At 43.4% G+C, this 26,926-nt stretch overlaps 1 protein-coding gene across 2 annotated transcripts in view; it reads right to left on the bottom strand.

The window, feature by feature from the left end:
• TMEM241 (transmembrane protein 241) overlaps positions 1-26,926 on the bottom strand; it is a 113,460-nt gene that overhangs the window by 31,516 nt on the left and 55,018 nt on the right. For both annotated transcript variants that reach the window (XM_082418731.1, XM_082418732.1), the window contains 6 exons: positions 26,574-26,622; positions 25,067-25,112; positions 23,913-23,948; positions 20,652-20,686; positions 13,830-13,899; positions 9,988-10,081 (listed from right to left, as the gene is read on the bottom strand). In XM_082418731.1, coding sequence (XP_082274857.1) covers positions 9,988-10,081; positions 13,830-13,899; positions 20,652-20,686; positions 23,913-23,948; positions 25,067-25,112; positions 26,574-26,622 — 330 coding nt within the window. The remainder of the gene's footprint in view (positions 1-9,987; positions 10,082-13,829; positions 13,900-20,651; positions 20,687-23,912; positions 23,949-25,066; positions 25,113-26,573; positions 26,623-26,926) is intronic.

Genomic DNA, 26,926 nt, shown 5'->3' with positions numbered 1-26,926 from the left:
AAGCGAATTCATTCAGGTCAAAAGTTGAGAAATCCAGAATCGTTATCATATTTTTGCAGTACAGAACATTGTGATGATCAATGGCACTAAAAATAGCCCAGAAAAAATTAGGAGTTCATAATCGGAAACAAGAAAAACAACAACCTTATCCAAAATAGCAAAATGTCCATTAACATCACTCACTTCCTTAGGAATTATTTTGACAATAGGAAATGGAATTTAATTTGTTTTCCCTTTAATCCAAAACTGTATTTCCCCTCCCATGTGTCCTCTGGGAAAACCTTGCTTATAAACGAATCATTCCCAGATAACCAGCTTCTTGCTGACTGTTTCCATACAGCTCAACAAACACAGAGAAGCTCCTGAACTTGCTATTTCACGTTTCTGTCGTTTCAGTGGTGATGTCATGGAAAGACATAGACATGTTATTATTGCCCAGCTAGAGACCGTAAAGGAAAGTATGCTGCTGCATCTAGGTTCTCATTTTCCAATGAAAATTATTTTCATTGCCCTAGCCGCTTAGACTGTGAAAAAGAAAAATGATTTAATTAGGAAAACAGTCATAACTCAATTTTGTAAGCGCATTCTTTCAACATAAAAATTACATGACAGCACAGCTTCATTGGGTTTGATCATTTATTTTCATCGGACCATTCTAGAAAACATCAAGGTGCTGAATAACAGCTTGAGGAAGTAAATTAAAAAAATATGAAGCTGCTCCCCAGAAAGGAAAGCTGCTCCCCAGAAAGAAGTGTGGAGTCTTAAGAAGCTGAGAAAATGGGAAGAAATGCAAATAGCGAACCGAGAGGAGTGACCTTCTCTTTTGTGATTGCCTTTTACCATCCAGGAAGTGAGGAAAGACAGCAACAGGCTCTGCACACCCAATAGATGGTGATGAAGATGATGAAGATGATGATGGTAAAGAAAAAGAAGTAACTGTGCTCGTTTCAGCAGCGTGTATACTAAAACCAGAATGATACAGAGAAGGATGACATGCAAATTCATGATGCATTCCATATTTTTTTGTAACTATGGGAGCTGAGAGATGTTAACTAAATATATTGTGGTGATCATTTTGTAATATATACAAATATCAAATCATTATGTTGTGTACCTTAAACTAACACAATGTTATATGGCAATTAAATTTCTATAAAACTGTTTTTTTAAAGAAAGGGAGAAGAGTAGTAACGGAGCAGGAAGTAGAAGGCAGAGGAAAACTAACACTGTTCAGCATAGACTAGACCTAGTGAAAGCGAAACATGATGGGGATCGTAGCTATACTTCCAGGACTTGTCTGTAGTCTGTTCTTGAGTGTCTGTGTGTGTGTGTGTGTGTGTGTGTGTGTGTACGCACGCACACGCGTGTTTGCATGCACCAGAAATTGAATCTAAATCAGATTCCGGAACCTGGAAGATGTGTTTACTTGTCACCTCCTCAGAAATTCAAGGTGTGATTTCACGTTAAGCTCTGGAACTTCCCTACATATATCTCAAAAAAATTCAGTGGAGAAAAAAATTATGTTATTTAGAAGTCATAAAATCTGTGATTCCAATATAAAAGACACTGAGCTTCTTTTCTTTCTTTTTTTTAAATTCCACCAGAAACAGCAAGCATTTCACCCATGGTCTTGGGAGACATTTGAAAATTCCAAACATCAAACCCTGACAGCATCTGTTGAGGACACTTTTACAAGTTCATCCTATATTTAAAACAGGTTGAATTTTATCTAGTAAATTCACATAGCCAAGCCTCCTTCTTAGTTCAATATCTTGGCAATAGGTCAAGAGAAATGTCAACATATCACTGGAAAAAGAAAGATGTCAGGCCATGCTCCCAAGACCTGGGCAAACAGCCTGAGACAGAGGCGGTCGAAACTCAAGAGAAATTCCTACCCACTCAAGAGTTCTTCATAAGGATAAATCAAACGGAGGCTAAAACTTACCAGTACAGTCTTCTCAACTCTTTTAAGAGAAACTCCTAAACAGGAAACACAGTTCAGGACTTCGGTCCTTTTACTACACAAGGATGTGTTGCTATGGGGACAGCTTTGCAGGCTCCCTGGCAATCCTGGTGTATAATTAAGGCCAGTGATCACAGAACAGCCAGGGGTGGTCTCCATGGAGACCAACAAACACACATTTCCACAGGCACAGCAACTGTTCTGAATCAATGACTCTTTATATAGGTTTAAAAACATTGTGAATGGTACATCAATTGCTTCCTTTGTTAGGCAATGCCTGATTAAAAACGCTGTGAGAGAGCTGGTTCTCCTGCACCCTGAATTCTGAGCAGTGCCTAGAGTAGGCAGTTCCCAACTCAATTCATAACCTAGAACTAGCGAATACAAATGGAAAATCCAGACTCAGGAATCACTGGTTAATCTGGAGGAAGAATTAAACTAGTGGTCGACAGAGCCAAGGAGGGCGTGCCAGCTGCTGGCACTCACTATTCCAGAGCTGTCTAAATATTATTCAACCCTCTAGCAAGGTAGACATTATTATTATACTTGTTTACAGATGAGAAAATGAAGCACACACCTAGAAAGTGTGGCCGAGCTGGGACTCAGAGCTAGGTCAAAATTAAGTCTTGGTCGGGATTTAAGTAACTTTACATAATGCTCTGTGTTTGCATAGCACTTTGTGGTCTATCTTCTTATACATTCTGCCTTTTTCTTGAAATGCTGAGGAGACAGGTTCCAGAATTTTCTCATTTTGCAATATTTCACCCCTTGTTCCTTGCCTCCTTGCTCCACTTCTGCACCCACCACACGCTCCAAGTTCAAAGACTCACGTGGGACCCCATGTCAGAAGGCTGCACCGGGCTTCCCTGGTGGCGCAGTGGTTAAGAACCCACCTGCCAATGCAGGGGACATGGGTTCGAGCCCTGGTCCGGGAAGATCCCACGTGCCGCGGAGCAACTAAGCCCGTGCGCCACAACTACTGAGCCTGCGCTCTAGAGCCCGCGAGCCACAACTACTGAAGCCCACACGCCACAACTACTGAAGCCCATGCACCTAGAGCCTGTGCTCTGCAACAAGAGAGTCCACTGCAATGAGAAGCCCACACACCACAATGAAGAGTAGCCCCCGCTCGCCGCAACTAGAGAAAAGCCCGCGTGTAGCAACGAAGACCCCACGCAGCCAAAAATAAATAAATAAATTAATTAATTAAAAAGAGCTAAACCTATAAAACATATAGAATAAATCATAAAGGAAAATCTTACTGACCTTAGATTTGGCAAAGATTTCTCAAATACAACCAAAAAAAAAAAAAAAAGAAGGCTGCCCCATCTTCCACCTGGACAGCATGAGCGGCACTCTAGCCCAAGCAGCAATGGGAAGGGAAACCCCATTCCCTAAGCATGAACTGTGACTGTCCAAACTCTAAATAAGAACAGGGACAAACATTCCAATTAACCACATATGGCATTTATACATAATCTTCCATGACAGAAGGAATTTGGTAATAGAGATGGAAGAAGGTCATATTGCTGAGTGGTTTCCTACTTTACTCTGATCGGTTCTATCAAAGACTTTTTAAATCTGGCACATGTTTCATTAAGTAGGCACTGACAGTTAATGATATGGTTCCCAGCAGATCAACATTATATATAATCCTACAATTGAATGTAAATGCCACCAGCATTCAGTCCCAAGTATCAGATACAGTCAGCTCTGTGAGAGCTCAATCGAATCACAACGTTTTTGATCTTTAGATCTTCTAGTCCAGACCCCTTGCTTTATGGATGAAAAAGCTGAGGACTAGAGGGGTTCTGTACACAGTGATCAAAGCCAAAGAGTCTTTCCTTCCCTGAAACCCCTGAAACTCCAGTTCCCCTGCCACGTGACTCAAGGAACAGCCTCCCTCCTATCTTCGCCCTTCTGCCAAGGCTCAGGATAAAGGCTTTTCATTTTCTCTAAAGTTAACCACCCCCCTTCCATTTCCCTTTGAAACTTATTCTCCCAATTTCCCCTCATTCTCTAGCATCGTGAAATCTCTGTATACAGGTGTCTTCCAGTTTCAAGCACGCCCAATCCTTCTTTTCCTAGAACAGAAGTTGTCTTCATTAGATCTACCCACCACCAATCACAATCTTCTAACCATTTTTTATGTATTCTTGAGTATTTACGATCCAGCTTTTGCCCCACTCCAACCCCTGCCCTTTGCCTAAAACTGTTTCCTCAAAGGTCAGCAAAGTCCTTGCTCTACTCTTTTCTCAGTCGGATCTCTTTGACCCCTTGGTGGCATTTTGCTTTACTCCTTAAAATTCTCCCTTAGACTTCCCCGCTCTGAACTCTCCTGATCCCCCTTCTACCTTCCGCCTATTACTTCTCTCTCCTGCTCATTATCGGTCCCTGGCATCTAAGTATAGCCCAAGCTAAGTTGTAAGCCTCTTCTCTGTTCTCCCCAAATTCTTTCACTCTCTCAGTGAGCTCATCAATTTATACATTTTCTTGATTTCAACTCCATCTTTCTACAGGCGAAGCCCAAATGGATATGCAGAGCTCCAAGCCCTTGCCTACATTTGACCCCATGTTTCCAACAAAAAAGAGCTCCGTGTAGATGTTTTATCACCATACACATTTGTCTAAAATGTATATCACCAGCTTTCCTCCCCAAAGATGTTCTTTCACAATCACCCCCATTTCTGTCTGTAATGCCATGCATTTCCCATGTCTCTAGCTACAAACCTGGAAGCCATTTGTGACCTTCCATACCCATCATTCCTATGTCCAAACTATCCCCCCATCTGTTCTAAAATGATTTGTCTTTGTTATCTAATTCTTTTATCACATCACAGAACAATTATATGGTAAGTTGTGTATTTAAAATTTATTTTCGTTCTAATTGTAAGTCAAGTTTGACCTTCCACCTTTCTTCTTGCCATCACTACCTTGATTCACCTCCCTTCTGAATGGTTGGAAGTCATTTCCAATCTGTCTTAAGCACTGCTGTCATATTAACCTGCTTAAAACATTACCCTTGCTCAGTCTCACTCAGAGGTTCACAATGGTCTCTGTGGCATGGCTTTTAGGGATACCTATAATCTGACTCTTCTATGCCCCGTTTTTCCCTACCCCTCTACATTCTCCTCCTCCTCTAGCTAAATGTATTTCCTCCTGGTTCCCCACCTGCACATCCTTCTGCTTAACCTCTCTGCCTGTGAGTTTTTCACAGAATCCAAATTCTCCTCTGGGCCAATGGAACATCTTTTTGAGTCACTTTCTGAATATACTGGCACCCAGTAGAGTCGCAATGACATGGGGGAAAGGCTGTATTGCAAAGTACAATTATGTTGTATTCCAAATGTCAGCACATTTTGGTGTATAAGTGGTCCATTATGATTTGCAAATATTTTCTCCTAGACTGTGGCTTATCTTTTCATTTTCTTAATGGTGTCTTTTGAATTACAAAGTATTTTAACTTAAATGCAGTCTAATTTATCAATTATTTTATGGCTCATGCTTTTGGTGTCATATCTAAGAACTCTTTGCTTAAGCCAAGGTCATTAAGATTTTTTCCTGTGTTTTCTTCTAAGAGTATTCTAGTTTTAGCTCTAACATTTAGGTCTATGATCCATTTTGAATTAACAATGCAAGGCAAGGGTCTAAGTACTATTTTTTCCCAGCATACGGACTGTTACAGCCTCATTTGCTGAAGAGAAAACCCCTTCTCCATTGAACTGCCTAGGCACCTTTATCGAAAATCAATAGACCTTGGGACTTCCTTGGTGGCGCAGTGGTTAAGACTCCGTGCTCCCAATGCAGGGGCCCGGGTTTGGTTGCTGGTCAGGGAACTAGATCCCACATGCATGCCGCAACTAAGAGTTTGCATGCCACAACTAAGGAGCCGGTGAGCCGCAACTAAGACCCAGTGCAACCAAATAAATAAATAAAATAAAATAAAATCTTAAAAAAAAAACAACATTGACACCCTTTAAAAAAAAAAAAGAAAAGAAAATCAATAGGCCTTAATGTCTACCCTTATGCCAATACCAAAATGTCTTGATTATTCTAGCTATATAGTGAGTTCCAAATTATGTAGCTCAAGTCCTCCAACTTTGTTTTTCTTTTTCTTTTGTTTTGGCTATTGCATTTCCAAATAAATTTTAGGATCAGTTTGTGAATTTGTACAATTTAGGAAGAATTTCCATCTTAACAATATTGAGTCTCTCCATTTATTGAGATCTTCTTTAATTTCTCTCAGAAAGGTTTCATAGCTTTCAGTGTATAAATCTTACACCTCTATGTTAAGTTCCTAAGTATTTTTTTCTTTTTGATGCTATTGTGAATGGAATTGTTTCCTTAATTTCATTTTTTTGAACATGACTGTTCATTATTAATACATAAAACTACAATTGATCTTGCACCCTGAGACCTTGAGAAATCGTTTATTAGTTCAATTAAGGTTTTTATAGATTCCTTAGGATTTTCTATGTATAGGATAATGTCATCTGTGAGTACAGACAATTTTTTTTTCTTTATTGCACTGCCCGAAACCTCCAGGATAACGTTGAATAGAAGTGGTGAGAGTGAAATTGTTGTGTTGCTCCCAATCTTAGGGGGAAAGTATTCAGCTTCACCATTAAGTATAATGTTAGCTATAGGTTTTTCATAGATGCCTTTTACTAAACTGAGGAGGTTCTCTTCTGTTACTAGTTTGTTGAGAGTTTTTATCATGGATGATTGTTGGATTTTGCCAAATGATTTTTCTGTACCTATTGACATGATCATGTATTTCTGTTCTTTATTTTATTAATAGAACATATTAATTTTCACATGTTAAACCAACTTTGCATTCCTGTGATAAATCTCATTTGATCATTGTGTATAATCCTTCCTGTAGGTTGCCAAATTTGGTTTGCTAATGTTTTGTTAAAGATCTATGTTCATGAGGGATATTGGTCTGTAGTTTTCTTAACAATTTTTTGTCTGGCTTTAGCATCAGGGTAATTCACCTTACAGAATAAATTGGGAGTTATTCCCTCTTCCTCTATTTTCTAAAATAATTTGTAAAGAAAAAATATTTCTTCTCTAAATATGTGATAGAACTCATCAGTAAAGCCAACTGGGCCTGGGCTTTTCTTTGTAGAAAGATTTTTAAATTACTACTTACATTTATTTACTTGTTATGAGCGTATTCAGATTTTCCATTTATTCTTGAGTCAATTTTCCTATTTTGTGCCTTTGGGGAATTTGTCCATTTCATCTAAATCATCGATTTGCTGGCATAAAACTATACAATACTTTTAGTTTCTATAGGATAAGTGGTGATGTCCCTTCTTTCATTTCTAATTTTGATTATTTGTATCTTCTTATTTTCTTCATCAGTCTAGCTAGAGATTTGTCAATTTTGTTGATTTTTCAAAGAACAAACATTGATTTTTCTCTATTGCTTTTCTGTTTTCTATTTCATTACTTTCCACCTTGAACTTTATCATATCCTTCCTGCTGCTCATTTTGGGTTTATTTTGTTCCTACTTTTCTTGTTTCTTAAGGTGCAAGCTTAGGTTATTGATTTGAGACCTTTTTTCTTTTCTACTGCCTTCTGGCCTCTGTCGTATTTGATGAGAAGTCATCTGCTGATTGTCATTTTTTTTTTTTCTTCTAACCTTCTTTCTTCTTCTTCTGGAATTCTTATTATACATTTGTTGATATTCTTGATGTTGTCCCACAGGTCTCTGACCCTCTGTTCATCTTTCTTCAATTTTTAAAAAGTCTTTGTTCTTTAGATTGAATAATTTCTTTTGTTCCACCTTCCAGTACACTTATTCTTTCTTCTGCCACCTCAAATATGTTGCTGGGTACCTCTAGAGAATTTTTCATTTCATTTCAGTTACTGTACTTTTCAACTCCAGAATTTCCATTTGGTTCTTTTTTAAAAAATCATTTCTACCTCTTTGAGACTCTGTATTCATTGAGTCTTTCCTTTAATTCTTTAAACATGGTTTCCTTTAGCTGTGTGAACATATTTAAATAGCTGCTTTTCAGTCTTTTTCTGCTAAGTCCTACCTCTGAGGATAGACATTCAGACACAATTCCTACTGACTACTTTTTTCCTGTGCATGGATTATGCTTTCTTGTTTCTCTGAATGCCCTAATTTTCACTGAGTACTGGGCATTTTAGATAGTATAGCAACTCTGGATTCTGACTTTTTCCCAGAGCATTTTCGTTGGCATTGTTGTTTTGCTTGTTTAGTAATTTGCCTGGACTAAGTCTGTGAAACCTGTCTCCCATATAAGGTACCACTGCCGCAGTCTTCACTCAATTTTTTTTCTTGCTTTTATTTTTAAGCCTGCCTTCCTAGGGATCATCCCCATGTCTGCATAGCTTAGTGTTCTGGCAAAGACTAGTCAAGAGGTTTTGCTCAAACACCTTAAGCCAGAAAGCTTTCTCTCTGCTTCTGGCTCTGTATGTGGGCTGGGGAGCACATTCAAACTTCAGGCTGTTTTCATGTCTGCCCTGGCTTTTCTTTCTGCTGGTCTCTCACGTCTCCTCTGTGTGTGCACACAGGCTCTGTTGACCAGGGACGTGTAGGTGTCTTGGGCGTGCTCCATCTCTGCTGCTCATGCACACAGACTAAGGCAAATCTGGCATTTATGGAGAGCTAGCAAGACCCTGATGGCTGTTTCACCTCCCAGAACTACCTGGTAAGTCCCCAGCTAGACCACTGGTCCATTGCTTGCCCCAAAGAGGTAAGCTCAAGCTAGTGGAGCTTCCTGTTCATTTACCACCTAGACGGCCCCTTTACCTGACAATACTCCAAAGAGAGTGAGCATCTTCTGGAAGCAGCAGCAAGCTTGTTGGTTTTCACAGCCTGCCCTGCTCTGGTTGAAATAGAATACTTATAGAGATGGCGAGAAGGGAATGAGAGCAACCTAAAGCAAGAACACCACTAACTCATGCTGTTCCTACCCGAAGTTTAGGAGTTTTCATGAACAAATGCCTCTCAGTTTGTTGTGCGCTTTTGGTCAATTTTTAGAGAGCTGAAATGGATATCTTTGACAGTCTTTTTCCAGCTTTCTAGTTGCTTCTGGGGGAGAGGATTTATCAACCTCCTCATTCTGTCATTCTCTAAGTCAGTATCACAGCCAATCTTTACATTCTGCTGGAATGTGAATTATTAATGCTATTAGAAAGTAGACAATGCAGGTGGAAACATCGCTGTGAAATCTTACTTTCAAATAAAAACATTTGTTTTTGCTTTCTGGGGGAAAAAAATCAGCCAACAAACATAAAGATGGCTAAAGGCACAAGTTTAAATGATTACTGTATTAGATTAAATTAATTAAGAAATCTCACTCAGTGGAAGCAGCACCTAGGGCACTGTAACTTGACTCCTTCACAGACTTTAGGGAAATGAAATGCTCCACTAGAAAGAGCTAGCCCCAAAGCATTAAGATCCTGCATCCCAGAGCTGTTTTTCTGCTCCTTCTTATTTTCCCACCTCTCTATCTTATGCTTCAACCATGGTCAATACGTGCTGGGCATTTTTATCAGTCCCTTTTTAGAATGGTCCATCAGAGTCCCCCAGTCAGGCCATCTGTCTGTTTTCCTTTCTCAATTGCCTCTGACAGGCTGAGACCTTCTGGGCAAGTCACTGGAGCTCTGGACACCCTCACAGCCCCCAGGAAGGAAGGTAAGAACTGCCCCATGCATCCGGGGGACCAGTCTCTTCGAGCAAGAGAAGGCTTAGAGGTGTTTTGTTTTCTTTTGGCAAAAATCTCTCATTTTCAGATGGGAAAATTAAGGCTCTGGGAAATTAAGGGGCATACTCAGGTCACCTTCCAGGAATGTGATAGAGATCAGTATGTCATGCTGATAAAATAGGCAGAAACCCTCAGAAGTTGTTACCTGAACAAGCGAAGCATCAGGCTCAGGGCCAGGGGCTAGAGATGACTCCGTGAAGACCAACCTGACTCTGAGAACACTGGACACAAGGGCTCCTGAGAAGGATTCTTCCCACCCCTCCCCTCTCTCTTACCTTAGCAAAGAAAATCCAGGCTGCACACTGCCCTGGGGTCATAAGGCTTTTTAGCTTCACTGTGCTGACCATGAGAAAGAATCCTAAAAATCCACTGGAAGGAGAAAATATACTTTTGTTAGTGAGACTTGTCTTCCTATAGCCAGTAGCTAACTATTTCCTGTTACATTTTGTATTTACCTTTACAAAAATTAGTCGATTTTTAGTTATTACACCACCCCTATCTCATCTCTGTTTTCTAGTGATCTCTGGATAAAAACACCCCAAATTTAAAAACCCATTAAGCTCTACTATGCTAAGGAGCTATGAAGAGATCATTTCCCTGGAGGCGGGGAGTGGGTATAGAAATTTGGGAGATCTCTGGCTAAATCATGAAAGAAAAAACAAAATCTGGAGGACAGTATCTCCTGCTCCTTCCTGTATTACTTCTGGAGCTTGGTGCTTGCCAAGGTAGAGCTTCAACTTTTTTTTCAAGCAGAACAAACTGTTAGGAAAAGACTTCCAAAGAAACACTCACCGTATGAAGTCAGAGGGTCTGGACTGGCCCCTTGGTTCAAGGTAAGAATCTAAAGGGGAGGGCTGCATAATAGAAGTCCCCCAAAGCAGGGTGACCTACACAGACGCTATACTTTGGGAATAATGTCTGAAAGAGCCCTCACCTCCCAAGGGAGCCTGAGGCTGGACAGCATCTTGGGGGCTATCCGGAGGTTTGGAGCTCTACATACCTCCTCCTTTGTAGCTCCAGGGTGTCGGGTGCCACACTGCCATCTGACCTCTATTATAGGTGCTGGGGTATGGCTCCCACCCAGATCATGAGCCCTGAGAGGGAGGGGCCCAATCTTGGGCTTCTCCATATTTCCCCGACACAGCCAAACAAGGTGCCCTGATCATAGCAGGTATTACATAAGTGTTTGGCAGGTGTACTTGGAAGCAGGTTGAATTGACTAAACGCACCTAAGGCCAAATTTCACAGAAATGTGTGCCTTCATTTCATTAGATTCGATTAGGTCACAGCCACATTCTTGGGGCAGGACCAGGGACAGGGATTAGGTTTCCTCTCTATATATTTCAGCCTGTTTGGCCTAACAACCCACAAAGTTTGCAGAGGTCTGCACTTGCAGTCATGGGAGCCTGGGCCGCGCTGATTAAGGCGTTGAGTCACTCTCACAAGGAGCCCCTGTGGGGAAGCAGGAAGCTGGAAATCAAGTGATCCTGGATTCTATTCCTGGCTGTGCTCACCGACCCTCGTAACCTTGACCAAATCCCCATTTTTTTCCCTTTTTTTCTTGGCCCAGGCTCGGTTCTGTGGCCTTAAAGCAGGAATAAGCATAGTGTTCTTCATCTTATCTTATGGAAATCAGAGATTTTCAGAACAGAAAGGTTCCCCAGCCCCAAGTCTCACTTTATTAACAAGCAAACTGGGTCACAGGCGTAATTCGAGTCCAGGTTTCCTGGCTCTTCCGAAGCTCTCCACGGCCCTGCAGACCTCAACGTGGAAATGTGCTCTCGGCCAGAGAGACGGAGTGAGATGCTCCGGGTGCCCAAGGTCGCGAGGCTGGTAGAGGACAGTGAGGCAGCCGGCCCTCCAGGGCTCCTCTTGGTGGTGTCCACCCCCTGCATCCCCAACAGGTGCCCGTCCCATCCCCCATACCTCGGTCCCCTTTGGGCTTCTCCTGTCCTCTCCATCCCCGGCCAGAGGAGGGCACAGTTCCACGTTGACCCTTGCCCTCAGCACAGACTCTGCTAGGACTGAGCGACCCCTGGCTTGTGACCAACACGCTCCTGAAAGCGTCCATGACTCTTTCCCATCACCTGACTTGCATGTCGGTGAATCATTTCTAAATGACTCATGGGTCCCTCCCTCATCTCCCTCATCTGTGTCTTCCGCTTCCAGCTTGTCTACCCCTTGCTGTGGGGGCAGGTCTTAAGAGCACTGGGCAGACCCCAGGAGTGAAGGAGCCTGGGGCGCCCTATTCATGGGGTCTCCAGGCCACAGCTACCACTGACCCCTCAGGCCTCCACGACCCCTCCTGAGCTCCCCCAGGACCTCTGAAGGCGACAGCTCTTAGTCTGAGATACGGTTATGGGGGAGTCACGAGATGATGTGGGGAAAAGTGCCACGTTCTTAAAAGAGGGTAAGCCAGAGGTAGAATGTAATAGAGAGTTAAACCAACTCAGATAAAGATTTCCAAATCTTTCAAATTAAAAACAAAACAAAACACCTGAGTTTTCATGTTGAATTAGAAAAACTTGCAGATTAAAAGGGGCAGAAATGGAGGCAGAAGGTCACCCTACAGGGACTTCCCTGCCGGTCCAGTGGTTAAGACTCTGCACCTCCACTGCAGGAGGCATGAGTTCGATCCCTGGTCAGGGAACTAAGATCCTGCAGGCCGTGCAGCGCAGCCAAGAAAAAAAAAAACCAGGTCACCCCACAAAGCCATCACCAACGGGCTATGAACTGTGATGTTCTGCTCCAAATAACCAAACCTGGTGGCCCCCTTGGCACCCTGGCCACCCATGCGGCCAAAGAAGCAGGCCCAAAGGGAAGCAAGTCGGCAGGCACCAGCGTGGCACTGACACTCCTGCCACACAATCCTAGCTAATGGGCAAGTGACAAGACCTGACCAAATGGATAGGAACTGAGAAGACAAATTCTGTCAGTGTTTTCCTGAAACTTTTCTGAGAATGATAAAAAAAAAAAAAAAAAATCACTCTGAGGCTCAAATGCAGATGCAAACTCTATAATACTGATTTTTTTCTGTCCTAACACACCCCCATCAGAAACAGCACCTAGCTGCATATCAGCTCTTTAACTCTCTGTGAAGAATCACTGCTTCACAAGGTACACTCTCTTTTGGGTGGAAGTAGGTGGTCTGGCTTTTATGTAGCAGTTGCTTCTGGTCTGTTGACATTTTATCTACAGATAATAATAATGCCCATCATTTGCTGAGCCGGGCAAGATGCTTCGAGCTTTATGTACCTTATTTAATACATACAATCACCCTGTATTGGTATTATCTTTCCATTTTACAGATGAGAAAACTAAACTAAGGTTTGAGAGAACTAGGATAACTTGCCCAAAGACACAAATTAGCAAACAGCAAGGCTGAAATTCAACCCAAGTGTGGTCTTTCGACCATATCAGAATCCATGCTTTGAGACTGTCCACAGCAGCCTTTCCATTCCTCAGCACAATACAGTCAAGCGAAGTGGGGGTCATGGCAGGAAAGGGGTGGGGGTAGGATGGGGATGAACCTCTGTGTATCTAAATGTATCCATCTAATTGGTCCACATCTCTGATACTTCCCAAGGCCAAATATTAACGATCACCTTGTGGTCTAGACAATTCCTAGTCATTGGTTTCAAAATCTGTCTCTCAGAGTCTTAGGGTTCAGTCAAAAGTTTTTGGAGGCTGCCCTTTAGGAACAAGAGAGAAATCAAGGTAGATGCTGACAGGGTGTGATTCTGTACCCAAATCTTCCCTTGAACTGAGTCAGTGTCATCATTTTTATATACTGAAGTTCTGTTTAAGAATTGCTTGTGGGGAAAAAAAAAAAGTGGGAGAATTCTCTCTCTTCTGCAAGTCTGAAAACCACTGCCCTGGCCGAGAAAATTCTTCAGGACAGTGGTCCTCGCAGGTCCCAGGCCAGCCCTGAGCACCTGAGAATGTTCGTAATAACCCTCTGATGGCCGATGGAGCAACTTCCTCACCTGCACCAGACACCACTTTCTTCTACGCTCATTCAGAACACAGACAGTGACCCTGGGCTTCACGAAGACACAGCTGCTAGTACAGAAACATACAAATCCACAGTGCGAGGGGTTTTCCGAGTTAAGATTACCTGGCACAGCAGCTGCCATGGAATCTGTAGAAATACAGGAACGGAAAGTCCAGGACGCTGAGGAGATCACCTGAGGGAAACAGCAAGGGTGAGACACACAGCCCGAAAGCCCCCTGCCCCCGGCTGCCCGGAAACGCAAGGCAAGGATCTTAATTACATCAGCCCTCTGAGCGTTGAGCTGCCCAGCAGTGAATTCACTCCGGCATTCGAGGGTTTCTGTGTCATTGGCATTGTCTTCTTACAATAATAGTGTGATGATAATAACACCCATTTAGTGAAAGCCTGCCCTGTGCAAGGCCCTGTGTGAAAAGCTTCCCGAACGTTGTCTCTTTCAATCCTTGTAACAACTCTGTGAAGCTTTGTTATCCCCATTTAAACTGCAGCTCAGAGAAGTGATTTGTTCACGTTTGCACAGCTCTCTAACTGTTGAGCCAGAGTGTGGACCCCGGTGACTTCAAGTCCTAAGATCTCTCCTCTTCACCAGGCAGCCATCCCGGGCCCAGAGCGTAGGACAAAAAGAATATTTTTTTAAGATTCTTCTATTCTTTTCTGCCTTATATCTAAAAAAGGATCGTGAATGCATGCCTCTGACATCTTTTCTCATCTTTGTGTTTAATTACCGCGCAAACAGAGAAGGGGCCAACCGCCCGTGCATACTCATTTTAGTTTAAGGTCCAAAGGGTACATTTATTTCTAGTGAAGTAAGTTCATTCTTTTAGTTCCACTTGGTGCAAGAGGAAATAATCACACATATTGGCTGCTTCCCTCTCTGGAATTTGAACTTGGTCACAAACAAGAAGTCAGGAGATTAAAAAAGCAGAAAGCCTTCCAAAAATGTCCAGAGAAAAGGAATTAAGCATTTCCACAGCAGATAGCCTAATCCTTCCAAATCTGGAATTTCTGAGATTCTGGAGGCGCCAGACCTTCCAGACCCCTGGGCCTCGGTCTGTCTCTCAGTTCTGGATGGGCTGGAGCAAGAAAGGTTGATTTTCCTGAGTACTCACAGCACGTCAGGGGCAGTGGAACATCCTTCATCACTACACTTATTAATCAAGAGTTTCAGAACAAAAGACACAACGCATCGCTACACTTCCTCGTACCTAAATGATCTCAAATGATTCAACCATTGACTGGGAAGGAAAGGTCTGAATTCCACTTCTCTGGACGGTTGCTTTTTTCTACCATAACTATTGTTATTTTGTTTGATTTGGTTTGTACATATGTATGTGTATTTAACTAAAAGGAGAGGTCCCCTAGGATCTGGTTTTCGTGCAGCCCAACAAAAGGCTAAGAGTTTTTGTTCTCTTTCTGCTACGGCTCCACTGAACACCTCTGTCATTTCCTAGGGACCTATACTGGTGGAGGGACTTTGTAACTGACATCAGGCCCAGACATCCAGTGCATGAGGAGCTCCACTGCTCCTGTAGCCCCTTTTCCCACAGAAGTGACAGCTGAGGACACCCTGAGCACCCAGGTCCTAGCAGGTGGCCCCAGCCCCCTGTAAGGTGGGTGAAGGCACGTTCGTGGAGGATTTGCTCTGTCTCTTTGGCAGCTGTTGGTTCTTGGCTCTTTCCCAACCGCCCTCTCAGCGTGAGAGAAACTGCAGCGCCGTCAGTGTGACCAGGAGGGCTGGGCAGAGAAGAATAAATTAAACGCAGGACCTCAAGATTCAGGGGAGGTGAACTGGACTCCCAGTGCGGCCCAGGCTACGGAGGGGTCTGAAGGGCAGTGCAGTGGGCAGAGGTAGACTGGGAGGAAGGAAGATAAAGAAAAAAATCACCATCCTAGGGAATTGACCAGTTACATAATAATCCTCACTCAAATCCTAAAAATTGATCCTGTAAATTATTGAGAGCAAGAGAGAGAATAGCTCGCTCTTCTCTTTGAGCCATTTCTGAAACCTCCACACATTTCTCACGTAGTTGACTCCATGACTATCTCTCCTTCTAGAGCCATGGAGTCCTTGCGAGCAAGGATTCTATTATACTCAGCCCTCGTATCCACTGTGTTAGGACCATCTCTGACAAATAACAAGCACTCCTGAGCCAAGAGTATCTGGAAGACTTCAACCCCTCTTGCTTTGCCTGGAGAGAATGTTCCAAACACTTTCCACTTGGCTCTGCTGGTCCTCAATCTCAAATTGGCCCCCAGTGCTTCCCCCCTGATGCCTTCAGCCGGCCTCATCTTTTACTTCAACAGAGAGGGTGCACACCAACCTCTAAACAGCAAAGGTTAATGACTGTGCTACAAAAATAGTCCCGAAAATGTTGCAGTACGTGGCTAGCTGGCCCCAACCACATGAGAACTAGACCCAGGAGCTAAAAACTGTGTAAAGATGCTCAAAAGACAACACTTCTGCACCACCTAGCGCAGAACGCACACTTTAAGCACAGAGTAAGCGGTTCAAGCGCTGTAAACATGCTTTGTGGCATCAACATGCAGCTTATGCACAGAAGTCTGAGTTAAGCCTTCATCCCTGTGCTCCACAGTTAAAATTCTGCTGACTCTCTGAGTGAGGGAGTGAGTCCCATCTCTCTGAAGATAATGGAGCATGAAATCGTCACAGTGAAAAGTGTGGCATAATTTTACCACATCAAGAACAATGGATACTTGAACATCAAGAAAATTTCCTCTCACCACATTTTAGTCCTCAGAATCAGTGGAAAAGTGGAAGATCAGTTCCAGGATGTAGTCAGTACTGCTTGCTTTATCTCAATACGAGCAGCAGACACACCACATAACAAGGTCATTTCTGGTCAGATTCCCGAAAGTCTTCCTGCCCTTCTGGTTCCTTGAAATTTTCTCTCTTGAAAATGCCACAGCAGAGGGACCCCATACAAAGATGAAATGCAAACTTTCAAACAGAGGAAGAATTTGTTTTCTCTACTATTACTTAAAGCAGTCCTGGGAGTGCAAGTTTCTAAGATTCTTGGAGCTTCTGCATGAACTGTGACTTTGAGAGATTAGAAGGAGAACTAGCTCCCACCCATCAAGAAGCAAACCCAGGGGCTTCCCTGGTGGCGCAGTGGTTGAGAATCTGCCTGCCGATGCAGGGGACACGGGTTCGAGCCCTGGTATGGGAAGATCCCACATGCCGCAGAGCAACTAGGCCCGTGAGCCACAGCTACTAAGACTGCGCGTCTGGAGCCTGTGCTCCACAACAAGAGAGGGCACGATAGTGAGAGGCCCTCACACCGCGATGAAGAGTGGCCCCCGCTTGCCGCAACTAGAGAAAGCCCTCGCACAGAAATGAAGACCCAACACAGCCAAAAATAAATAAATAATTAATTAAATAATTTTTAAAAAAGAAGCAAACCCAGTGCCTGAAATAGGAAAAGTGTCAGGGTCTGCACCTAGGACATGGAGAACAATCTACCTGGTCCCTACCTACCACTACATCCCAATGCACCCCGAAGGTGGTGACCCAAAGCCACACCACCTGCATTGCAAGAAAGCCTATCTTTCTAGTCACTCGGGAGTGAGTGAGAAGGGTGGTTCAGTCAAAAGCACTACTGAGAGACCATCACCCACCTAGTAGAATAGCTAACGTAAGACAGACAACACCAAATGTTGGTGAAGACATGGAGAAACCGGAATTCTAACGCATTGTTGGGTGGGAGGGTAAAATGGTACAAATGCTTTAGAAAACTGGCACTTTCTTTAAAAGTTAAACATATATCTACTGTAAGACCCAGAAATTCTACTCCTAGATATTTATCCAAGAGACATTAAAACATAAGTCCACAAAAAGCACTGTATGAGAATCTTGATGGCAGCTTTATTCATAACAGCCCCAAACTGGAAACATCCCACGTGAGCATCAACAGGTGAATGGATAAACAAAAGGTTCACACACTGGCACACTAGTCAGCAATAAAAGAGAATAGACTAGTGAGACACCCAACAATCTGGATGAATCTCTAAATGCTATGCTGAATGAAAGAGCTAGACACAAAAGAATACTTCCTGTGTGTTTCCATTTATATGAGGCTCTAGAATAGACAGAACTTATGTATGCTAACAGAAATCAGATCAATAGGGGCTTCTGGTGGTCGGTGAGAGGGAGTGACTAAGAAGGGACGTGAGGAAACTTTCTGGAGTGACAGAAGTTTTCTATATCTTGATAGAGGTGTGAGTTACATGGGCATATACACTTTGTCAAAATTGATCAAGCTGCGCATTTAAGATATGTGCATTTCCTATGTGTAAATCATATCTCAATTTTAAAATGTTTTGAAAGTACTACTAAATAATGAAGATACAAGTAAAAAAAGAAGAGGTAAGAAGAAACCAAAAAGAATAAAGCCCTATTTTAAAACATCAGAAATTAACAGAGCTTTTAAAAAAAAAAAAAAAAAAGGCTGCACCCATGGGTCCTGACTCTTACTGTGTCTTAATTGGTGCAGGTGTGGGAGAATCAGGAAGCTGCTCTCCCTGACCCACACCCAGGCCTTGAAGTGGACATTCCAGATGGAAAGTATAATAAGCAAGTGGGAAAGAACGAAGTGCTGTTCTATCTTAAAAATGGGCTGGACCACCCACGGGTCCAATGAGAAAGCTAACAAATTGGCAGGAATTGAAGCTGCCCAATCAGAGCAGTCCTTGAATACTTCCGGAGGAAAGAGATTTTCCTCAGCTGTTTCATTTGCTTAAATTTTGTAATCAACCTTATGCTCCTATGAGAAGACATCACCAGGACCCATCAAAGGGTTTAGGGCAACTGACCTGGCTTTATAAAGCTGGGAAAAACTGATCCCCAGGGGGTCTTCTAGATTCTCAGCTTCCATAATCTCACACACCAAATTCCTACCTTCATATCCATCTGCCTTAATTACCTACTCGAGCAAACCTGTGCGCTTTTTGAAACAATGGGCCACTGCTTAGAGCTGCACAAGGTTGTGCATTACACAACTTCAGTATAAACAACTGCACTGTTTATAAAGACCACAATTGTATTTGTTATTTAATTCACGTAAAAGTAGGTGTGGTTCCACAGTGTTTCCCTGGGATGTTCATGGATTAGATACCCAACTTGGTGTTGGTATAGATGAACATCTCTGGCTTCTTCTGGAAGGCTGCCGCCAGTTCGTAGGTAGCCTCACACCTACCTTCCCTGGGGCCTTTGCCTGAGCCCTGCTACGATGGCTACTGAGGCCCACAGGACTCCTGACCCCTACGGCCGTGGGGCACCCCCTCGCAGGGAAGCTTCAGCTAAACTCCAGTCTCCCTCTGCTACCCACCTCCTCAGCATCCTCTTGGTCACATCACTTAACTCCTCTGGGTTTCAATTTCCTCATTTGTAAAATGTGGTGGCACCTTGGATAATCACTAAGGTTCCTTCCAGCTCTGATAAGCGTGAGTGTAACAAATGAACTAGCATAACCTGTTAGTGAAAGGCAGAGCGACTTCTTTAAGTGAATATCATTCACCCAAATCCACTAGAAATCACTCAGGGAGAAAATGAACATGTAAACCAAGAAGAACCAGCAAGCATAACTCTCCAAAGGTCTTTGATTAAAAACCTGTTTGAAAGGCAGAAGACACTTAGTAGGCTCTGAAATACCTGTTGGGTGGCAACCCTCTGGCTGCACGAAGGAATGCTGAGAGGCGGGATTTGGAGGCGACACTCAGCGGTACAGGTAGGTGTTTAGGGTCAACACCAGGGTTTCATATGACTTGTAATTTTACAAAGGGTAGGTTTCCAGGCTATGGGAGTGGGCAGAAAACAGTGGATGTGCTTCAGTATGGGCAAGTGTAGAAGCACTCATGGAGAAAAAATAATTCAAATTATGCTAATGAGACAGCGGTTCGGTTATGTCATATCCAATCTAGAAACATGACCCGAGTCACCATCAGCAGTTCCCTGAGGATATTAGTTCAAACAGTCTGAAGCGGCTAAAAACACAAACAGAAAGGGGTTGCTGTTTGGGGCACAGCAGGGAGCTAGAAGGGGCTTCAGAAATAATCCAGTCCACCTTTCTTAATTTCCGGATAAGAGACTGAGACCCTGAGGGCTTGGGTAATGCCTCATGCATAGCAAAGGTCAATAAACATTAGTTTAAGGAGTGTGACCAATAAAATGTGTATTTTCAGCCGTGCTGCACACAGATATTTTTGCTTTATTTTTGCATCAACTTCAAAACCTTTCAAAGTAAGAAAACACAATGAAATAGAGTATTACAGAAAATTCCTCAATTTGGAAAACAACTCTAGGGTAATTGAGGCAGCAACAGGGTAAAGGTAAGTTTTTTGTTTTTTTTAAAATTTAATTCTATTTATTTATTTTTTATACAGCAGGTTCTTATTAGTTATCTATTTTATACATATCAGTGTATATATGGGTGAAGGTAAGTTTTAAAATGACTTCTTTAATCTGGAATTATGAAAACTGGATGACAATATATGATAAAAATATATAAAAGGATGTCACTGAGAAATAGGGGCAATTTGAACTTCTCCACCAAATCTTTAGCCCTAGGATTGAAGAGCAATTCTGGATGCTTGAAGGCAGAATTTTAGAAAAGGACAAAGCAAGCACTAGTTTATTTGGCAGATAATAAACCTGCCCATACATCTGAGATTGCACCAGATGAAAACATCAACAATAAAAGATGGAAAAAGGTTAAATTCATGGGCAATAAATCCATAACGGGATACTAAGAACAGTTTCAAGTATGTGGGCCATTCCTAACCCTTAAGTGTGACACCCTGGAAGGCAGCTACATTCTCTTTCAAAATTTCTGTCAGAGATATAACCAGAGTCAGAGCACTGGGTCGAATGGGCAATAAGATAAACAAACAAACAAACAAAAGGATGTTTACCTGTGGGGTGAGATGCAAATGCCAGGAGCACCACACTGAAAAAGAAACAGCAGACTCGTGAAGGAAGCTTCCCCAGCACTGAGAAAACAACATGCATTTTCATCCATTCATACTTGGAAATAGTGAGATTTGCCTAAAAGCAAATTATCTGCACTGAGTGGTCTCCTTCTGCCTAGATCCAACTTGTCAGGGAGAGGGTGAGAATCTCCTGAAATGCCTCAGGTTTTGGCAGGAGGGCTGGATCTCCCCTGTGATGGCCTCTGAGGGTCCGTGCCCCTCTTGGACGGTCAGCCCTGCCACTAATGATTCTCATATTCACCTAATCTACAGAGAGTATTTGTCAGCTAAACAAAGCAGAGTCTAAATTACAAATAGGCTGCAGCCTAAAAGTTAGCTGTTGAATGTGAGCTAAATCTATTTGTGAGCTAAATCACAAAATTAACTACACAGAAGAATAGGTAAACTTCCAGGAAGCTAGCCCACAAAATGACCCATGCCATCCACCCTGTGTCTGAAAACTACCTGGACCAATTTGCAGTTGATGCTGTTTGGGATGATGCAGGCCATACCTGTGCTTGGCTCTCTCCCATCTTCATCTCTGGAAGCCTGTCCCATCTCCCGGCGCCTGTCTACAAGTGCCTTTGCGCGGTCCTAAGCCCACCTTCCATACCCTCTTCCGTCAAAACTCATGCCACGCAGGCAGCTGATTTAGTTGGAGGTTAGGAATGAAACTTTTAATTCAAATATAAGAAGGAATGTTTTCTTAAAGCGTTGGATGGCCTGCTCTGGTTCTTAACCCTGGATACACATCCAAATAGTGAAACATCCTGGCTAGAATCTCTGAGGGTATGGTCCGGGCATCCATTGTTTTTATTTGTTATGGCTCCCGGCAGCTATAAAGTACCAGGATCGGGAAGCACTGCCACAAATCTCCAGTTGGTGACATGATAGCCAGGGAAACCAATGTTAGCTCATCAGCCCTGCCCTGCTCTTGGGTTATCTCCCAGCATCATTTCTGTTTTTCTGATGGTTTTCAGAGGAGCAGTATCACAGAAAGAGGCAGGAGGAGAGGAGGGTTGTGACAATGGCCACAAGAATTCCGGTCATTCGGAAGTTGTAGGTTTGTGAGACAAGGGTTTACAGGCATCTAGCTGTAAAAAAAAATACACACACTACAAACAAGACTGGAGATTTCCTGTCCTTCTCGTGGGCTGTCTGCTTGCTGTCTCTTCTTTCTCCGGAAAACACATGCCCTGTACATACTCCATTATTCTACCTCGCTGGATCCCCTTTCGGCTTCAACGTCAGCAGCAGAAGTTATTGCTCCTATGGCAGGATGTGAGGGGTCCCTTTCCATCCCAAAACATCTCCCAGGGCCTGACATGGTATCCCAAATGCCATCATCGGAATCACCCCAAAGGGTGACTCTAAAAGAAAACACTAGGGAGTTAAAAATAAGAGATAATTAAATAAAAGAGTTGGCTCTCTGGTCCATGTCTGAATTTTGTAAATATAGAGTTACACCCTCCTAGTTCCTACACTGTGATGTCCTGTGGAGCAAGCACCATATTTTATTCATCTTTGGAGCTCAAGTATTTAGCAGGGCCAGATACATAGCAGGTTCTCCCTATGTTTTCAAACCAGCAGGCAGAGCTCCGGGCTGGCACCTACAGGCACAGCTTGCCCTACAGAGCTGAGTGAACACAGATCTCTGGATGCTAATACCCAGGGCCTGTGGGAAATCGAATCTCAGCCCTGGTTCATCTTCATCACTTGTACTGAAAGAAGATGTGGAAACAGCAGCGTGGCTTTAGCGGGGTGTGCAGTGGGCTAAGGCAGGAAGTCTTAAGCACCTGGCTCCCAGGCAGTGACACCCTCACACAGGGGAGGGCAGGAGAACTAGCTGGGGGTCACAGCGGCTGTTTTTTTCCACCCCCAAAACCCTCTGCTGCTCGCCTTGGCTATAAGCTCTGTGGGGAAAAAGAGCTGTCTAAAGTACTCCGATGTCATGGAAACATTTCAAACACCAAGAGTCTTCTGCATTTTCAGAAACACCTCTTGAAAAGGCAGCTGGTGGGTCTGGGCAGAGTGGAACTAATGACTGTTCCACTGAGTACAAAAGAGGCCCCAGCTATGTTTGGGTTGAATCCTGTCTTCAAAAAGGCATTTTCATAAATACTAAGATATTTAGGAACTTTACCTGTAGGTAGAGAACACAGCTCTTGAACGTTTTAAGCTAACTTCCTGCAGAAATCCATGTGGCCAAAGGCTGAGAGGCACCTCTCCGACCTTGGTCCTCTGGACTGAATGTTGTTGCATTAGGCAAACTTGAGTTCGGGACAGCAAAACCTCACTTTCTCAATTGGGTCCCTCAGTGCACCATGTGGGGCTCTCAGAATGCAAGAATACTCCCCAGCTATTCTATTTAGCAGCCAACCCCTATTCTTTACTTGGCTTGGGGCAACGGTACAAATGGAAATCCATATACTACACTTGAATATTATAAATCAAGCCTCAAACTTCATCCTACCCTAACAAATACACCTTCAAAGCAACCTGAAAGTCCAGATTAAAATTTAGAATTCTTGGAGTCCTTGGAGCTTCTTGTCAGAAGGTGGCGGTGTGGAGAGATCCTGCCTCTGGCTCCCGGCTCCCAGTGCACCCTCTTCTCTCACGACACCAGGCTCCATCCTGCACCCAAGGACCTAAACGTGTGTGTGGACACCTCAGTCTGCAAGCCCACCCTCCATCCACATCCCTCATACTAACAGCCTTTCTTTGGACATCCATTGGGTCTCGGAATGAGTTAAGAAGACAGACCCAGGGAGGCCTTGGAATCCACTTGGGTAGGAAATTCCAAGTCCCAGTCTAGAAGGAAGGGTGTGGGCTCTTAGCCTTACAGACTCCATATGCCCTGGGGAGAGGCATGGCTCTCTGAAGTGTGGGGCTGGATGGAAGCCCTTCTTGCCTGGCCTAACGGCAGGACTACTATTTAGTTTCCGCAATTCTGATCATCTCACCAATTATTTAGCCTGCCTTCCTGGCAGGCAGGCACACTGGCTCAGATCTCCCTTATCAAAATATTACTGGATATAACTGACTCACTTTGTTGTACAGCAGAAACTAACACAATGCTGTAAATCAACTATACTCCAATAAAAAAATTTAATTAATAGAAAATATATACATTATTGGAAAACAAAAATCCATTAGCTCTAGAAGAATATGAGTTATTCTTTGAAAATTTAAATTATATTTTACCTGAATAGATAGTTTAAGTACTGCTGGTCAATGTCACTAAGAAATGAGAAAAATAAATAAATAAATAAAAGGTGAAATAATATGTGTTTAACATACACAAAGTAGTCATTTTCTTCCATTAATAAATTAGATCTATGTACAAGTTCCTACATTTATAAATCATTAATAAACACTAAGAAAAGTACTTTATATTCAAAACCATTTCCTGGCTCGTTTTTTAAAAACATTTCCAATTTAGTACTATCACATGCATTTTCACTTGTGGCCGATTATGTGTACATTTGCCATTTTAAAAGGAGTGTCAGCTCTCTCAGGTCACTGGACTGGCTTCTAGGGCTACCATACTTGACAAATAAAAATACAGGACACCCAAATAAATCTGAATTTCACATAAAGAATAATGTTTTAGTATCAGTATGATCCAAATATTGCATGAAACATACTTAAACTAAAAAAATTATTCACTGCTTATCTGAAATTCAAATTTACCTGGGTATCCTGTATTGTATCTAACAACTCTACTGGCTTCTTGCTGAAAAAACACTTTATTCAAAGAAAAAATGGTGCTCTAGGGACCCATCACATACCCTCAGCATGTATAACCTTCTCCCAGGAGTCAGTCCCTTCAGACCTTTCTTTGTGGCCCTCAGGCGGCCCCGAAACCCAGGGGCCAGCTGGCCAGTGGAGGGCTCTGACCTGGTGGCTCCAGCCCAACCAAGGCCTGAATTCTCATCTTTTTCATTTACATTCAGCAACTCTGTTCCACTGACTGCCCTCAACAAAGGCCTCATTTTACCCCAGAACAGAGCTGGTGACAGGGGAGACTTCTGGGTCTAAAGTTAGGAAGGGGTTGGAGATACAAGAAAAAAGACTTGTGCCTCTGAGCTGCAGGAAGTGAACTGGGGCCCAAGGCAGCCGGTCACGCAATTTTTGTCAAAATGCCATCTAAACGGCCGCCCTGAAGGAAGAGGAGAGAGACTTCCAGGCTCTTCGCACATCGCTGGCGGTGGTTCAGGTACTGATGGACCCGGCCTGCTGCCCTCCCCCCATCCTGGACTCATGGAGTCTCTGGCTGAAGGAAGAAGCTCACGACCCCGTGGGTCTCACCCCTTTCCTTTAACCAAATGACGACTCACCAAACTTTAAAAGTTTACCTTAACGCGTTGGGTTTCTGGGATTTCTGTAGTATCTTATAAGCCCCTGGAAAGGAAGCAACACAAGTCACTGGCACGCGGCATTCTGTGGAGGGGGCGGCTGGTGCTTCCTGGGAAGCATGAAATCTGCAGGGAGAAGGGCCCCTCTTCCCTGCAAGGGTCACCCGCAGCCAATAGGGGGCGACCAAGAGCACTTTGGAGAATTTCAAGGATGCACATTCGGTAATCCCCCAGATGATGCAGTTCATAAAGAGAGCGCTGGGCTGGAAAGGCTCGTGGTCCCCAGAAGGACACAATTAACAGGAAGCCTGGATTTCCTTTGATGGTGCACATGAGAAACACCGCTGGACTTCTGACCCATGTGTCACAAAGTCAGGGCACTGTTTGTCCCCCTAAGACTACAGATAGGAAACACTGGTTTGAAATAAAGTAGACGATCCTTTTATTTCACCCACTTAATTTTTTTTTTTTTTTTTTTTTGGTATACTGCTGAAAGAGAGTGTTTTTGACACAAACCTCTGCATCTGGATCTCTTCTCACCATTTTTAGAGAAGACCAACCAGCACTGCACAAGTGGATTTGAGCAAGCGAAGCCTGGGCCCTGGCGAGTTAATTAATGTTTGTCACGAGAAAGGTGAGACTCTATGGAAACTGCAAACATTTCAGGAAAACTCCAAAACAGGAAAATCAAACCAGAAAAATGCCCATTTAATTTTAACCTTGACACCTTGGATTTAATCTTCCTATTGTCCAGGATCACTAAAAAGTGGATATATGATAAGGAATAATAAGTCTCAATTGTTTCAGTAAGACTTCTTTAAAAACTTACTGACGCAGGGCACACGGGTTCGAGCCCTGGTCTGGGAAGATCCCACATGCCACGGAGCAACTGGGCCCGTGAGCCATAACTACTGAGCCTGCGCGTCTGGAGCCTGTGCTCCGCAACAAGAGAGGCCGCGATAGTGAGAGGCCCGCGCACCGCGATGAAGAGTGGCCCCCGCTCGCCGCAACTGGAGGAAGCCCTCGCACAGAAACGAAGACCCAACACAGACAAATAAATAAATAAATAAATAATAATTAAAGGTGCTAATAATTAAAAAAAAAAAAAAAAAAGCCAGACCCTTAGCTGTTTTAAAAAAAAAAAAAAAAAAAAAAAAAACTTACTGACGGGGCTTCCCTGGTGGCACAGTGGTTGAGAATCCGCCTGTCAATGCAGGGGACACGGGTTCAAGCCCTGGTCTGGGATGATCCCACATGTCGCGGAGCAACTAAGCCCGTGTGCCACAACTACTGAGCCTGCGCTCTAGAGCCCGTGCACCACAACTACTAAAGCCCACACGCCTAGAGCCCGTGCTCCGCAATAAGAGAAGCCACTGCAGTGAGAAGCCCACGCACCGCAACAAAGAGTAGCCCCCACTCACCAGAACTAGAGGAAAGCCCACACAGCAACAAAGACCCAACACAGCCAAAAATGAATAAATAAATAAATTTATTAAAAAACCCTTACCTACGCAGAATAAGTGAATTACAGCCCAGAAATAACCATCTGGATCAAACTGTAACACAAGATTAAAAAAAAAAAAAAAATGGCTGTAAGTACAGACAAACGGGATCAGAAACACTAAACATCAATGCACAGTGCCAGGCATGGTGCCAGACAGGACTCTGGGGCCTTGGGCCAGTCCCTCCTTATTTCTCACCCAGTTGCCTACAACATTTCCTAACAGGGCTCCCTGCCCCCAGCATCTCTTTCCCCATCCCCCCCACTCCCCAGCACTGCATCTCTAAAAAGTAGACCTGATGGTGCCGCCTATTGCTTAAAATCAATCCAGTCATCCCCCAGTGACTTCAGGATGAAAT

Source organism: Balaenoptera physalus, assembly GCF_965194825.1.
Source record: "Balaenoptera physalus genome assembly, chromosome: 12".
NCBI lineage: Eukaryota > Metazoa > Chordata > Mammalia > Artiodactyla > Balaenopteridae > Balaenoptera > Balaenoptera physalus.
The sequence above is the reverse complement of the archived record's forward strand: the minus strand, read 5'-3'. Positions and strand labels throughout refer to the sequence as shown.